The sequence below is a fragment of the Bos javanicus genome, chromosome 18, assembly GCF_032452875.1.
Source record: "Bos javanicus breed banteng chromosome 18, ARS-OSU_banteng_1.0, whole genome shotgun sequence".
NCBI lineage: Eukaryota > Metazoa > Chordata > Mammalia > Artiodactyla > Bovidae > Bos > Bos javanicus.
The window spans coordinates 21,837,977-21,854,806 of record NC_083885.1 but is presented as its reverse complement, the minus strand read 5'-3'; the positions used below and the strand labels follow the sequence as shown (position 1 = coordinate 21,854,806).

Sequence of the window (16,830 nt, the reverse complement as noted above, 5' to 3'; positions counted from 1 at the left end):
TTACAACCACAGAATAGCTGAAAAGAACCTACCAATTTAGTCCATTTTCCACCTCCTGGCTTTCAGTGCAAGTGTTTTACTTCAAACTTCCTTATACTAATCTACTTTTCTGTGACTTCCACTTGGTAGATGCAATTCCAGCCTCTAAGGTTCTTCAAATATTTGAAGGTAATTATGAGGTTTACCTTTAGGGCATTTGTTATTATCATCTAAAACACAGTCTTATTCTTTAAAAAGTCAAAACACTTTTGGAAGCAATAGCTATTTCACTTTACTTTTGTTCTTTGTTTTGGGGTTGTCTTTCCCTCTGGTAACGGATAAACTATCTGTCAATATTGCCAGAATACATGAGATGAATGGCCTTCACTTAAAGACTCTAAAGCAAGTTTTTATTTCATCAGTAAGGTATATTTCTGAAGGGGTTGGGGGAGGGGCAGGGTGAGAAGGGAGGAATCACTTAGTGTATTATTGGTAAACATCACACTGCATTAATATACTCTGAAGGAAAGTGAAAGTAGTTAAGACCATATATAATGGAGCTAAATCTGATTGAATCTAGTCAGGTGTGACTTTGGGTATATTACTTAACTTTTCTGTACCTCAGTTTCCTCAAATGGAAACTGGAGGAGTTAACTAACTCCAAATAAAAGGACTGCTGTGGAGGATCAATGTGTTAATAACATATATTAAGTATTTAGAACAGTGTTGGCACAAACATAAGGCTCTATCATAGGGCATATTCTAATTTTTGCTCACTATCACATACCTACTTCAAATTGAACTATTATAGTAATAAATACAACAAAAATATAAAATATTTTAATTACCTTGACTCAGATTTTTCCCAGATCTCAATAACAACTTTACTTTTATATCACATTTTAGCAACCTTGGGCTTCCCAGGTGCTAGTGGTAAAGAACCGGCTGGCCAGTGAAGGCAGGAGACATAAGAGACACAGGTGCAATCCCTGGGTCAGGAAGACCCCCCTGGAGAAGGGAATGGCAACTCACTTCAGTATTTTTGCCTGGAGAAACCCATGGATAAGGGAGCCTGGCGGGCTACAGTCCCCAGGGTCACAAAGAGGTGGACACAACTGAAGCGACTTAGCACTCAGCACCCTTAGCAAACTTAAGATGGCAAACTTTTAGCCATTTAAAATCATTTTCAGAAAAATATTTTAGGACATGAAAAAATGCCTGCAACATATTAATTTGTTGCAAAATGTAACAATAATTTGTTACAATAATAATAACTACAAAAAAGCAATTTGCCAAACAGCATAAACTATATGATCCCAACTTTGTTCTTAAAAATGCAAAAATACATAGGGAAGAGACAGACAGCTGATCTCATTGGAAACTTACAGAATGTCAACAATGGTATCTTCTCATAGTGATATTACAAGTAACTTATTTTTCATCTGTTTTCTATGTTGTTCAATTTTCAAATAATAATTATGTATTAAGTTTTTTGTCAGAAAAGAAGCCCAATATTTTCTTATTTATTTATTTGGCCACACTGTGTGGCCTGTGGGATCTTAGTTTCTCAATCAGAGATGAACCCAGGCCCTTGGCAGTGAAAAGTGCAGAGTCTGGACCACTGGGGAATTCCCCCAAATCCAGTATTTTAAAATGTGCCTTACAGAAGCTGTTCAAATCTTTCTCTAAGTTTTTTTAAAGCTTATAAAAAAGGCAGGTTTCCCTACCTTCAGGGAAAATTTAAAAAAAAAATTCAAGGTAGTAAATAAAGTTATAAATTCATCAGAATACAAAAGCCAAAAAGGAATTATGTACAAATTACATACATCCTAAAATTCTATTTCCTATGCTGATAGCTATTTTAGCTATTCCACATATCTTTCACTGCTATAGAACTTTTACAGTAAATTTAATTTACAAACATTGAAAGATCACACAGTGCTCCATACAGTGTTCCCACTTAACAAATAATCAGACAAAAATGAAAGATTCTATGTCACTAAAGAGCAGTATTTATCATAAAAGAGCTAGGAAATTTTTATGGTATTATTCTCTCAATATTCCTCTGCTCTAACAACCAGAGATGAAAATAAGTTAGTATTTTCTCTATTATGTTTTGTATTTACATTTAGAAATGCTTCCTGTAGCACCTCACTTTTTTTCTTTTCTCTTTTTTAAATGGTAAAATTCTAGAGTCAATTATAAAAGAAATTTTCTCAGCAATATTCAGTTTTTAATGACTGACACAGATTCTAGGATTTTGAAATTATATCCACAAATACTCCACCTCAATTGGGGAATAAGAAAACACAAGGCTTACAGATATTCTTTACATACTTAATATTCTCAGTGAAGCTTTCTAAAATTATAGAGTGCCATCCATGAGTTTTCCAACGATAGATTAATTCATATCTTGTTTTGGCTATAACATTATGTGTCCTTTTAAAAATTCTAATAAAACAAAAATTATGCCACTTTCTTAGTTTTTAATCTGTTAACTTCTATACACATAATTAATAATGCTAATTTAGTCTGAAATGAAATTATTGCATTTAAGCAAGAGACTTAGAAAAAAAAAAACACCTAAGAAAAAATTTCTTTTCATAGAACTTGGGGAAAACTGTAATAATACAACATTTTGGCTATGTAGTAACCATTATCGTTCAGAAAATGCCAAAAAATTCTGATAAAAGACTTACATATGCTCTGCCAAAATTTATCATAAATTAAACATACTGAATAGTTTGATTTCACATATTGGGATATCTGACATAATTCTATACATATAAAATCTATATCCAATCCTTATTAACCATATTATAATCTCCTATCTTCTCTACCAATCCATCTCTTCTCTCCACCCCCACAATCAGAAACTCACAACTCTAAGTCTTAACACAAAGAAGTAATAGGAAACTTGAGAACAGACTTGCAGTAAATCAGATAAGTATTCAAAAACATTTGCCCTTTATCAGTTTTTAAACATGTAACAAAAAGAATAAGAAGTTAGCAAAATGAAACAAACGCTGAAACAAGAAGATGAGTAGATTTAAATAAAGCCTTATGAATGTATCAGTGTAGATGAGATGATTTATTAAAGGCTGATGAACTGGTGTGAAAAGAATTTCTCTCAGATAGCATTAAGGTTGAGTATTAGTATTAGATTTAGTACTAATATCTAAATATTAGTATTGGGGACTATTTTAGATATTTATAATTATTCTCCATTCATTTCAAATCTATAGAAGAAGAGTCTTCTTTTTAAAGTCAGTAGAACATGTTTAGGAAAACATGAATTTAAAAAAAATCCTTAGAAAAAATAAGGAAATAAGTTAATAAATTTCAGATTTAATAACTTCAATTATATGCTGGACAAATTAATTAGTCAAACTAGTCAGAAATATACATTAAAAGTGAATAGATGATCCTGGGTTTGATCAGTAGTTTTTCCCCAAGGTCCAAGATGCTTGACCCTCTTCCAGTAGAGGGAGCAAAATCATAATATATTCAGGCAACAAAAAGATAGAAAGAGAATTTACAAGTTGCTTTTAAGTATCTTAAATCTATTTAGATAATTCAAATGCTGTACTAAAAACATCATGACCCACAAAGCAAAAGATTTTATCCTTTTCAGATACTTCAAAGTTTTGAAATAAAAAAATGGTCTGTAAATACTTAATTTCAAGAACCATGCTGTATTTCATTGTCTACCAAATCTCACAGTAAGCAAAGTATTAAAGCAATTTTATAAATCTTTAACAACAAACTTTCAGAAAGCTGATAAAATACTACATTAAATATACCAAAAGAATTTTAAAGTAATACATTCATATGACAAAAACTATAAAAAAAACAAAGGCAAGAAAAGCAATTGTGCTACCCTAAAACAACCTATTTCCTTTTAGTATTTTTCTTAAGTATATTTCCAAACTGCTATGAAAAAAGTATAGTTATAAAAACATTTGTTAAGTGCTTATTATATGCTAAGCATGTATTATATGCCAGGCACAGTTTTAAGCACTTTACATATTATAACTCGATTCATTCTTATCAAAGCCCTATTATTATCCCATATTTAAAGATGAAGCAAATGAGATGCACTGAAATTATTAACATTTAATAAGTAACATGAACCAAGATTCTAACCCAAGTAGTGTGGTACCAGAGCCTGTACTCTTAACCACTTTACTGGGATCTTAATTTTGAATTATGCTTTTCCACCATTATTAACATATTATCAGTCTTCAAAGTCTTTTTAATGCCTACAACAGTTCATCCAATATAGATATGATAATAAATTGTGCTGTTTCCAATTTTCCCTCTTAGATACAGCAAGAGAAATATCTTTGGGTATATTACTTTTGCCATATTTGGGTTATTGTAATAAAGTTTTTATACCCAAATATGCCACGTGCCACCAAATTGCTTTCCAAAATATCTGTATCAATTACAAAGCTATGTGAATTCCAATTTCACCATAAATTTGCATAAATTAAGCATCAAATTTAAAAAATTTTTCTAATAGATAAAAATGAACCACACTGCAACTGAATTATTACTAAAGTTGCATATCATTCTGAATGTCGTTTACTGACTTCTTTTGTGAATTTCAGCTTTTACATTTTATTTAATTATCAACTAATGAGATCTCATCAAATTATCAAATTATTTTTATAGGAATATTAACTCTATGTCCATTATATTGGCAATAAAACATTCCCAATCTATTTTCTTTTAATTATGGTTATTTTTTGGTTTTGATAATAAATCTTTCTGTCAAAGGCAATCATAACTGAAAGTTACAAAAGATATCTTAGTACCTTATAAAAGATATATATTTTTAAAAAATCTAAATAATAGAAGTTTATTGCTTTGAGCAAATCAATGAAGGACTTTCACATATAAGACTATTGAAACACTATAAATCTACGTCAAAATATGCACATTCACCTGACAAAATTATTGAGTTTGAGAAATTCTGAGTATGTCTCATGTGAAATAAACGCAGTGAGTAAAACCCCCACGCTACCCCAAACCAAAATAAGAGTTACATACCTGTCGCTGTAAACACAGGCGATTTCTATCATGTAAATGCTGATGATTAGAAAGTGATGAATGCCAACTCCGAGCCTGATTGTGCAACTGAGTTTGAACCATATCAGAAGGCCGTGTTACAAGATGTGAAGTAAATTGCCGATCAAGGTCATGATCTAAAACATGACTTGAATTATCTTGCCCAAATGCTGACTCATCAAACTGGGGAAGGAGACCTTCTTGAAGGAGGTCTTCTGGGTCAAGTCCTGTGAATGGCTCAGTTTGAGATTCCACTTGATGAAGTAAATTCTCTTCCAAAGATGAAAAGCCATTAGTTTCTACATGATCACTGAAATGGCCCATTTGAGTTCCTGAGTCAACAGGATCCGGGAAGTTCATGTGCACAGGAGATAATTTTGAATTGTAATTACCCTGAGGATGTGATGAATGCAACATTTGGAAGTTATTTGAATTCAGTGATGTATTAGGATTTAGCATATGCTGAGTCGATTCTTGCTTGATTCCCCTATGAGGTGAAAAGGAATTACTCCCAGTAAAATCAGATAAAGTCTGATTTGTATGATTAGGTGCAAGAACTGCAGAGGGTTGAAGAAGACTATTTGGTGACACATGATTACTGGAAAAGGAATAATGTGAAGAAAACTGCTGTGAATTACTGACAGAACAAGAAGTCATATTTGGAGAAGGTCCATTAAAATTACCTTCTTGGTGACTGCTACACTTGAGGAAGTGTACTGAAGGGTTTGATGTTTGGGAAAATTGCTGCATCGAAAGAGACTGTTGTGAAGTAGATGCATTATTCATTTGTGGTGGATGGTTAACACTGACTCTGTGTGGACCAGAAACATTAACATCCATAAAAGTTTTAGACTGACTAAGAGAATTTTGCCCTGGGTTAAGATTATTTCTGTTTTGTTGTGAGCGTAGCGAAGTGCACTGTGTTTGTTGTTCATTGGCCTGAAATAAGGCAAAGTCATGGTGTGCCACAAAGCTTTTAGTTTGATGCATAGAGTGAGAATGTCCTGGTTGGTGAAAAGGAGACCCATTTTGATTTGAAATGCTAGTAGCTGTCTGATGGCCCCACATAGGACTGCCATCTGCTACATCTGGAAACAAACCATTGGGCTGGTTCTGGGGGTGGATTGGAGAACAATTAAACTGAGAGTGTGGCGATAACACATGTTCAGCTGGGCTACCAAAAGACTGATTAACTTGGTGAAATTTCATTGAATCAAACTGATTTAACTGTTCATAATCAGTCATCTTCTGATGTGTTGGAGTACCTTGAACATGATTCAGTGAGTCTATGTGCAAAGGTTCAAATTCTGCACCCAAGTTCAATTCATCAACTAGTGAAACAGGTCCTGGTTGTACAAATGCATCATCTGGCAAACCTTCTAAGGTCTCACCAAACAGATTGGCATCATCAAAAAAGTCCATCATGGGATCTGTCATCTTGAAAACTTCAATAATAATCTGGGCTGTTCACTCCAAATGGAGTACATTCAGTTTCTCTGTAGTAGATATTATTGGATCATTTCCAAAGGTCATCAACTAATCCATAACAGGTCAATGTTCATTATTGCTCTGGATAATGACATGTCATGAAGTGTCAGAATCCTAGGAAATAAGAACAAAAGCAAAGTTTAATAATGAATATTCATTAAAGTTTTACAAACAAAGTTTATATATGATTTAAAAAACACACAATCTCAGTGTACAGTATGTTTTGGTATAGTAATTCATGGCAAATAGCTCAGTGATATTCCCTACAGGGAAAAAGTTGCTGCTACAGGGGACATGACTATGCATATATATGCATTCTGTCATTATTATAATGACATTATTATAATGACAGAATGTAAAGCAAACTTGAGAATGGAATGTCAGACTCTCCCATACCATGAAATGGCCATCACTCCCCAACAGCTCTAGCATGTACAAAATATTTATGTATTACACTTGAAAGTTATGTTGTGCTAAGGTAGAACTAACACCCCAAAAAGATGTCCTTTTCAATATAGGGGACTGGAATGCAAAAGTAGGAAGTCAAGAAACACCTGGAGTAACAGGCAAATTTGGCCTTGGAATACGGAATGAAGCAGGGCAAAGACTAATAGAGTTTTGCCAAGAAAATGCACTGATCATAACAAACACCCTCTTCCAACAACACAACAGAAGACTCTACGTGGACATCACCAGATGGTCAACACCAAAATCAGACTGATTATATTCTCTGCAGCCAAAGATGGAGAAGCTCTATACAGTCAGCAAAAACAAGACCAGGAGCTGACTGTGGCTCAGACCATGAACTCCTTATTGCCAAATTCAGACTTAAATTGAAGAAAGTAGAGAAAACCACTAGACCATACAGGTATGATCTAAATCAAATCCCTTATGATTATACAGTGGAAGTGAGAAATAGATTTAAGGGCCTAGATCTGATAGAGTGCCTGATGAACTATGGAATGAGGTTCGTGACATTGTACAGGAGACAGGGATCAAGACCATCCCCATGGAAAAGAAATGCAAAAAAAGCAAAATGGCTGTCTGGGGAGGCCTTACAAATAGCTGTGAAAAGAAGAGAAGCAAAAAGCAAAGGAGCAAAGGAAAGATATAAGCATCTGAATGCAGAGTTCCAAAGAATAGCAAGAAGAGATAAGAAAGCCTTCTTCAGCGATCAATGCAAAGAAATAGAGGAAAACAACAGAATGGGAAAGACTAGAGATCTCTTCAAGAAAATTGGAGATACCAAGGGGATATTTCATGCAAAGATGGGCTCGATAAAGGACAGAAATGGTATGGACCTAACAGAAGCAGAAAATATTAAGAGGTGGCAAGAATACACAGAAGAACTGTACAAAAAAGATCTTCACGACCCAGATAATCACGATGGTGTGATCACTCACCTAGAGCCAGATATCCTGGAATGTGAAGTCAAGTGGGCCTTAGGAAGTATCACTACGAACAAAGCTAGTGGAGGTGATGGAATTCCAGTAGAGCTATTTCAAATCCTGAAAGATGATGCTGTGAAAGTGCTGCACTCAATATGCCAGCAAATTTGGAAAACTCAGCAGTGGCCACAGGACTGGAAAAGGTCAGTTTTCATTCCAATCCCAAAGAAAGGCAATGCCAAAGAAGGCTGAAACTACTGCACAATTGCACTCATCTCACACGCTAGTAAAGTAATGCTCAAAATTCTCCAAGCCAGGCTTCAGCAATACCTGAACCGTGAACTTCCAGATGCTCAGGCTGGATCTAGAAAAGGCAGAGGAAACAGAGATCAAATTGCCAACATCCACTGGATCATCGAAAAGGCAAGAGACTCCCAGAAAAACATCTATTTCTGATTTATTGACTATGCCAAACCTTTGACTGTGTGGATCACAATAAACTGTGGAAAATTCTGAAAGAGATGGGAATACCAGACCACCTGATCTGCCTTTTGAGAAATCTATATGCAGGTCAGGAAGCAACAGTTAGAACTGGACATGGAACAACAGACTGGTTCCAAATAGGAGAAGGAGGACGTCAAGGCTGTATATTGTCACCCTGCTTATTTAACTTATATGCAGAGTACATCATGAGAAACGCTGGACTGGAAGAAACACAAGCTGGAATCAAGATTTCTGGGAGAAATATCAATAACCTTAGATATGCAGATGACACCACCCTTATGGCAGAAAGTGAAGAGGAACTAAAAAGCCTCTTGATGAAAGTGAAAGTGGAGAGTGAAAAAGTTGGCTTAAAGCTCAACATTCAGAAAACGAAAATCATGGCATCTGATCCCATCACTTCATGGGAAATACATAGGGAAACAGTGGAAACAGTGTCAGACTTTATTTTTGGGGCTCCAAAATCACCGCAGATGGTGACTGCAGCCATGAAATTAAAAGACGCTTACTCCTTGGAAGGAAAGTTATGACCAACCTAGATAGTATATTGAAAAGCAGAGACATTACTTTGCCAACAAAGGTTCGTCTAGTCAAGGCTATGGTTTTTCCTGTGGTCATGTATGGATGTCAGAGTTGGACTGTGAAGAAGGCTGAGTGCCAAAGGATTGATGCTTTTGAACTGCGGTATTGGAGAAGACTCTTGACAGTCCCTTGGATTGCAAGGAGATCCAACCAGTCCATTCTGAAGGAGATCAGCCCTGGGATTTCTTTGGAAGGAATGATGCTAAAGCTGAAACTCCAGTACTTTGGCCACCTCATGCGAAGAGTTGACTCACTGGAAAAGACTCTGATGCTGGGAGGGATTGGGGGCAAGAGGAGAAGGGGACGACAGAGGATGAGATGGCTGGATGGCATCACCGACTCGATGGACATGAGTCTGGGTGAACTCTGGGAGTCGGTGATGGACAGGGAGGCCTGGCGTGCCGCGATTCATGGGGTTGCAAAGAGTCAGACACGACTGAGCGACTGAACTGAAGGTAATTGACAACAGATCCTCTCAGACTAGCAAGTATGTTGTGATCTTTTGCTCTATACCTCTTGAGCAGATAAAGCTACTATTTTATAGGGTACACATGAAATTACAGCAAGAAGAGCAATTGTATGAAGTCATGATAGCTGGCCCTAAATGAGATAAAAGTTCGCCATCTGGTCAGCTGATAGACAACACAGACGTGGTATGTTGGAGATGCTGTATCATATTGCTACCATGGTTCTCTTGTTCAGCTACCATGGAAGATCAGCCTCCTGAGAGCCAAGTGATACAAACATCCATGTAGCAAAACCAAGCACGTTTTTGTTAACAGCTATATTCATCACTCTACCCCTAAGTCTCCCACCATTAAATCATTTGGAATATACCTATCGCTTATTATATTTACTAAACTGTGCAAACTAAAATGTACTGATAATCAAGCTGAGGCAAAAACAAACAGTAGCTTAAGCTAAGAAATAAATTAGTCTTATGATAATCGCAAGAGAAAAAAAATGGCAGCATTTATACACAGACACATCACATAACATATGTAGAATTTATGTGTGGAAAGGATCTAATAGGTTACTTGCCAATTTTGTTTCAGGCTTGTATTATTTATCCCAAACCTTTTCAAAAAGGGAATTTAGAGTTCTGCCCTCACTGTCTTGTATACAGAACCCAAATGAAGATTCTTGCTCCTCTACATATTAGTTTATTCAAAAACTAGTAAATGTCTAAAAAACTTTTCCAGAGCTTCTATTTTGGGAGGTCCGTATTAGAAAATATAAATTTCCTAAAGAGAATGTCTGCTCACAATTTAAATGAAAAAATACTTTTGAAAATTTTCTGAGAAGGAAAAACTATGTAAATTTACATTAATTTTACCTGGAAATGGACTTATCAATCACAATGGTATATAAGTACTTTAACAAATACATAATTTTAGAAAAAGTAAAATACAGAAAAAGAGAAATTATTTTTCCAGATTTTATAACTATGAGACTAAATGGACAGAGGGCTATGTGCTCTAATCTGAACATAGCATTAGCCAAAAAAAAGAAAAAGAAAGAAAAAAGTAGGTTAAATCAATTCTCTGGAACATATCTTATGTTCCGCTATTAGACACTAGACAAGGGAACATCTATGTATACCTAACCCGTTAATCAGAGAAAGCAATGTCCTATATTTTTGTAATGGATGTATGATCATTTACCGAGAGGCGAAAAAGAAGAAATACAACAGAAGTTACGAAATCCAGTATGTTGTCAAATATAAGGAACATTATTAGTTGATATAACATGAAGAAATAAATTATGACATTATATCACTTTGAATCTTTATTTTATAATCTATCTGTAACTTTTAAAAAACATTTTTAGAAGTAGACTTATTCTGAAGGATTTGACAATTTCTTCTTCCAAGAAGTACTTTTTGGTCCATAAAACACCTGATTGTTGCTCTGTAAAAAAATGTAGAATTGTTGTCATTTCTTCAACAACAAATATCTGTTTCACTAATGAATATATGAATAATGAATTTCAATAAATGAATATTCATTGGAAGGACTGATGCTGAAGCTGAAACTCCAATACTTTGGCCACTTGATGCGAAGAACTGACTTATTTGAAAAGACCCTGATGCTGGGAAAGATTGAAGGCAGGAGGAAAAGGGGACGACAGAGGATGCGATGGTTGGATGACATCACTGACTCAATGGACATGAGTTTGAGTAAACTCTGGGAGTTGGTGATGGACAGGGAGGCCTGGCATACTGCAGTCCATGGGGTTCCAAAGAGTCAGACACGACTGAGCAACTGAACTGAATATTAAATTTATGCTGTGCTACTCTGTGCCTCTCTGCAAAATCAATAACTTTTTGTTTAAAAGCCGAATAACTGTATATCTTTTGAGACCTTTAAAATAATTAAACATGTATAGTACCAATGTACACAGCCCAACTGAAGTGATGGCTACATAAATAGCTATGACTAAGTTTACAGCCACCAGGCAGACAGTGACTGAGACACATCCTAATTTCAGAGATATTATTATTTTTTCTCCTTTTAATTTCAGAGATATTAAAAGGAGAAAAAATATGCATCTTAGAATTGATTAAAATAAGTTCTTGAATATACAGAATCTATTACTTCAAGAGTTCAGAACTACAAAAACTGCTGCCCAATTGATTGAAAGTAAATTACCTGAAGCATATGACATTAGTTCATACATTCCCAATTATTGTGATAACAGTAAACATTTCCAAATTTACACTATGTACTATAGGCTTGTACATCTGTTTTATTCTTAAGAAATAATTAAAGGTTTTTTAGAACACTGTTCTGGAAATTTGCTTATGATGTAATATTCCAATTAGGAAGGAAATGATAGTCTTTGAATTTTGTACATTATGATTGATTATACTATAGCAAAGTATTTTCTACATTTATGTAACCCAAAGTTTATCAAAAATATGAGAGGCTTTAAAGAAAACAATTTTGCTGCTTACTCTTCTAACAAATACTTATTGAGAAGCAACTTCCAGGCACTAGGATGATGAATAACTGGCCTCTGAGAGGAGATACAGACAAGTAAATGCCAATATAATACATTACCAAGATAATACAATACTTGTGCTTTTATTAAAGTACATTCAGAGGAGGAACATCCTATGAGGAAAATGGACACCTTATATCTAAGAAGATACATATTTCGTATGTGACAAGACACACGTAAGTAGTCAATGTTAGTTATACAAAGAGAAACTAAAGATAAACTAGAAAAAAGTGCCCATAAAATCTAAAAAAAAAAAGTCACCTTTTCTGATTTAAACACTTCATTCTACAACTGACACAATGCTCAATTAAGTTCCTCTTTAAGATCTATCATCTTATTTCATTCTAATAAATGTACTATCGTACAAATTCATAAAAAGACCACATCAGTCCAATTTTAACTTTCTATTTAATTAAGCAAATATTATGGACTGTCCATTACATCCAAAGCAACTCTGCAGAAACTACAAAAGCCTCTACCCTCAGGAAGTTCAGAATCTAAATGGGGGAGATAAGGAGTAATGGCACAAGAAGAGCACATTATATACCGAATAAAATATGGTAAACATGGCCTACGAGAAGCAAGCACAAATTTATGTATAAGGTGATTATTAAGAGAAGAGAGAGCACAGTTGGCAAGGTATTTAGGAAAAGCTTCTTAGAACAATTAGCATTTGAAGGGATCTTATAAAGGGATTGAAAGGACAGGCCAGGCAAAGGATTCAGGAATAAAGAAATGGAAGGAAGGAAGTATATATTTAGGCGTAGTATGACCATTTTAGAGTATACAAAAGGAGAAAACTGGAAAATAGACGTAGAAATACAAGTTGGAGCGACACTGTAGGGGACCTTATCATTAAGTACATTAAGACATTTGGGGCACAGAATTTTAAAGTTAAAGCAAGTATTCAGAATCAAAATTAAATTACTTATCTATCTTTGTTTCTACAATTATCTGATGCCAAACATGATGATCATATAAAATGGATTCAAAAATCAATAGGATAGAATCCCTGCCTTCAAAAATTCTAGAGGGGAAGAAAACACATAAAAAATATGATATACATCTTAGCAGAGATACAAAGCACTATATTACAGTAGCATATATTAGATGGTAATTAATTATGTACAGAAAAGATCAGGAAAGGCATAAAGAGCTGGGCCATAAGAATAAAAAATAAAGCCTCTAAATATGTGTTCTATAACACAATTTATACACATGCACACATATATATAAACTTCCTTCAGTGGTAAATTTACTTTCCTCAGTGTCTAATAGTTGCTTTTTCTCTAAAACATTTCTATATTCTCTAAATAAGTCTCTCAATATTTTTCTACTAAATGAATGTCTTCCCAGTAAGTTCTACATATTAATAGTTTTTCCAACTTAGTATAATCATTGATCCCTACCAAATTATTCAGTCCTCTATTATAGTCATGTCCATAGCATTTTTATACAGTATTAAATTTGTGCTGCATTAATTTTTACTTTGGGCTTCTCTGGTGGCTCAGCAGTAGAGAGCTGAGTGCAAGAGATGTGGGTGAGACCTCTGGGTTGAGAAAATCCCCTGGAGAAGGAAATGGCAACCCATTCTAGTATTCTTGGCTGGGAAATCCCATGGACAGAAGGGCCCGGCAGGCTCTGTCTATGGGGCTGTAAAAGAGTCGAACACAACTTAATGACTAAACAACACAATTTTTACTTTGCTTATGAGCTACTTACAGGTATTTCATACTTGTACCTGCAGAAAATTCCATTTAGGATTCTCCTCCTATAGAAGGCCTCTGCCTACTCAACCCTGGTTTAGTAACCTGTGCACACAATAAATAATTTTTCATTATAATAATATATTACCTTTTTTCTCCAATAGACTCTCTACCCTTGGGAAAAAGGAACACCTTTATAACCTTTGTATCATTATTAATATGTTGTCTAGCATGGTAGGCATGTGATATATTTTAACTAAATCAGTGAATGACTACAAAGAAATTAGAAAGAACATGATACTTCAAACAAACAAACATAGACCTGAGTCCTGGCTCTACCACCATCTAGTTGTATGACCTTGAGAAGATCACATACTTTCTGCTTTCATCTGTAAAAAACAAAAGAACAAAAATAACTATACAAACAATTAACTATAGTCCTATCTGCTTCAAATGTGTAAGATAAAATACTGACTCTACCAGCAAGCAGTAATCCCTGTTCATGTAGAGAATAAGTCTTTTACAATTCCCTCACTCTCTTGCATGTTACCTAAAATTGGCAACAGCACAGAGGAAACACTAAAGAAGTGTCCAGAGGTGAGGCAGGACAGGACATTTTGGGAACTACTTGATAGCATAATGTGGCCAGAACATGCTACTAGCCAAATAGAGAGATGGTGAGAAGCAAGGAGAGGTCAGATATCCAGGCCTTTTATTAGCCCTGTTAAGAAATCTGGACTTTATCCTGGAGGCAATAGGGAACTATTTCACCGATTAAAATTTCTTCTCTGGCTTAACACTTGATGAACATTTTTATGGTAGCTACTACTATTTGAAGTTATTGTTAGATAGCAAATAGCACCTCTACTAATGACAGTGACCAATATTTCAAAGAATAAGATGATAATGATATTAGTCATTTTAAAGATTTTTCCTGGGAATTCCTCTCTATTTGCTAGATGGGATGCTGCCCAATTCATGAATCATTTAATAAAGCCAACTAGATCTTTTAAAATTAAAAAAGAGAGAATATTCTTATTTGGCAAAATAAAAAGCTGGCAAACTGGAGTTTGCCATTTCTTTGTTTAAAGAAAAAAAGGTCTGTTGATGTCTAGAAACAAACTCTTGTTAAGGCATTCAGACTATGCTTGAATACCTGTTCAAAACTTCATCAAGTCAAATTTCCTCCTGCCTTCCTAGGGATTTACTTTGAGATTGTTATAAAATAAATCTAATTGTGACAAACCTTCAAATTCTTGAAGATTTATGTCTCCCTTTAAAACTTTTCAAAGCTATCTGCAAAATGTTCCAGCTTACTGAAATGTGAAATTTTTTATCTCAAATGGTTAAAATAAAAGGTTTAGTGTTAAAGGGATTAAACCTTCAACTACTGGCCACATACTACTAATTTCCTTAGAGTTTCTATAGTGCTATTAAGGATATGACAGATAGTACAGAATGTGACAATGTTTACTAGCCTAATACTAGTAAATTTATGTGATAATATACTAGTAACTAGGTGAAACCACACTTAAGTAGTACTAATTAATTTTCCAATAGTGTATCATAGAAGGCCTATCATCAGCTTGTCTAAGTGAGTCAGCTTAAACCAAGATATAGAAACTTTGCTTAACAAGGTGATTTTACGTTGCAAGGCAGCCTTCATTACAATAGTTAACAGAACCAAGATACAAAACAATCTCAAGAGAATGGAGCAATGGGTCAAATCTAATACTTTTTAATCCTGGAGTTCTGTTTTCAGTGCAGATGACCAACTCTACAAGAATATTCAGGCTGCAAATTCTACAGAGGCCAGGCGGCTGACATAATGAGAGAAGCTGGCCAGAAGAGAACTATGGCTAGCTAAAAAGAACAAAGGGGAAGCCACCAGTCAGTTTCAGTTAATTGTTGTTTCTAAGCTGTAAAGAGGAGCTGGAAATTCATTCAGACTTATTTGGGTAATTCCCTGATTTTTAAATGCTGATAATTAATTTACACTCTTTATATAAAATGCTATAGAACAGTCTTTTGGACTCTGTGGGAGAGGGAGAGGGTGGGATGATTTGGGAGAATGGCATTGAAATACGTATAATATCATATACGGAACGAGTCGCCAGTCCAGGTTCGATGCACGATACTGGATGCTTGGGGCTGGTGCACTGGGACGACCCAGAGGGATGGTATGGAGAGGGAGGAGGGTTCAGAATGGGGAACACATGTATACCTGTGGCAGATTCATTTCGACATTTGGCAAAACCAATACAATATTGTAAAGTTTAAAAATAAAATAAAATTAAAAAAAAAAAGAAAACTCAACACTATAAATACACAAATTCTCTGTATACTATTATACATATATGTGTGTGTGTGTGTGTGCGCGTATATATATATGAACTCTCTTTATACTAATGTCTGATATTACTGTGGTCTCAATAAAAATTTCAATAGTTTTTTCAAGAGGCAGACAAGGTGTTTTTAAATAGACAAAAACCAAAACCAGGAAAAGATCTGAAAAAGAAGGACAACCAAGAAGAACTAATCCTACTAAATAGTAAAGTATTATAAAATTTCATTTTTCAAACACTGTGGTATTAACACATGAGAAGCCATACAGATACAATAGAAAGTGATTTAGTATCTCAAATTGAGGGGAAATGAACTATAAAATAAATAAGACAATTGGATGGCTACCTGAAAAAAAGTTAGATCCATAGCTTGTTCTCAAACCAAGATAAATTACAAATGGATCAAAGATAAAAAATTTCAGAAATGAAATGCCATGAAAATACCAGAAGAAAACATGGACAGGATACCTTATTTTCTATTTATGGAACAAAATATAGATGTCATTAAAGAATCACCAATTAGATTACATAAATTTTTCATAAAGTTTTATGAAAAGATTCATAAATTAGGGAATTTCCTGGTTGTCCAGTGGCTTTCATTGCCAAGTGTGCAGGTTCAATCCCTGCTTGGGAAACTAACATCCTGCAAGATGTGTGGCAAAAAAAAAAAATCACAAATCAGATTATAAAAGAAAATTAGCAAACTGATCTGCAACTCATTTACTGATGAAGTGCTCATCTTTCTAAGGCTGAGCTGATCTCACA

General features: G+C 34.7%; 1 protein-coding gene across 12 annotated transcripts in view; it reads right to left on the bottom strand.

Annotated features, from left to right (window-relative positions):
* The window catches only part of CHD9 (chromodomain helicase DNA binding protein 9), a 226,055-nt gene that overhangs the window by 126,828 nt on the left and 82,397 nt on the right, over positions 1-16,830 (bottom strand). For 8 of the 12 annotated variants that reach the window (XM_061387182.1, XM_061387184.1, XM_061387181.1 and 5 more), the window contains exon 2: positions 5,035-6,654. In XM_061387182.1, the coding sequence (XP_061243166.1) occupies positions 5,035-6,489 (1,455 nt within the window). In that variant the 5' untranslated portion in view covers positions 6,490-6,654. Of the gene's footprint in view, positions 1-5,034; positions 6,655-13,736; positions 13,960-14,042; positions 14,110-16,830 lie in introns of those variants that run through there. The other 4 variants (XM_061387192.1, XM_061387193.1, XM_061387185.1 and 1 more) reach the window with 3 other exon arrangements.